Raw genomic sequence first — 461 nt, forward strand, 5'->3', positions numbered from 1 at the left:
AAAAAGAAACGTTGAAATGTTGACTATTTTTTATTATTTGTAAAAAAAAAAAATGATTATATTTATTTTTGTATTACTGTATTTGTTTTCCTTTGTCACATGGGTTGATATTTACGCCATTTTGCCTTTCTTCCCTTGAGGATTGCGATGCGTCTAACCCTCTTCGCCCCCCCCCCCCCAGCCCTGGCGACGACGACGGCGTGTACGAGGTCCCGCCGCCGCCCCGCTCCTGCCGCACCTCCAGCGCCTCCGTCAGGGCGTCGCGCGACTCCCGCCACCTGCGGCCCTCGGGCGCGGCCTCCATGGACGAGCTGCAGCCCCCGCCCTCCGTGACGAGCCCCGGCGGCGGCAACACGTCCTCGTCCTCGTCCACCGTGACCCGCCGGAGCACCCACAGCGGCGCCGCCGACTCCTCCGGCAGTAAGGTAGTAGAAGTGAGTAGCAAGTGCATGATGCGGCCG

General features: G+C 58.6%; 1 protein-coding gene across 1 annotated transcript in view; it reads left to right on the forward strand.

Annotated features, from left to right (window-relative positions):
• LOC119591906 (ankyrin repeat and sterile alpha motif domain-containing protein 1B-like) overlaps positions 1-461 on the forward strand; it is a gene marked incomplete in the record, with an annotated part of 115,155 nt that overhangs the window by 12,266 nt on the left and 102,428 nt on the right. The window contains 1 exon segment of the mRNA XM_037940659.1: positions 182-434. Within this exon segment, the coding sequence (XP_037796587.1) occupies positions 303-434 (132 nt within the window).

Source organism: Penaeus monodon, chromosome 29 (genome assembly GCF_015228065.2).
Source record: "Penaeus monodon isolate SGIC_2016 chromosome 29, NSTDA_Pmon_1, whole genome shotgun sequence".
NCBI lineage: Eukaryota > Metazoa > Arthropoda > Malacostraca > Decapoda > Penaeidae > Penaeus > Penaeus monodon.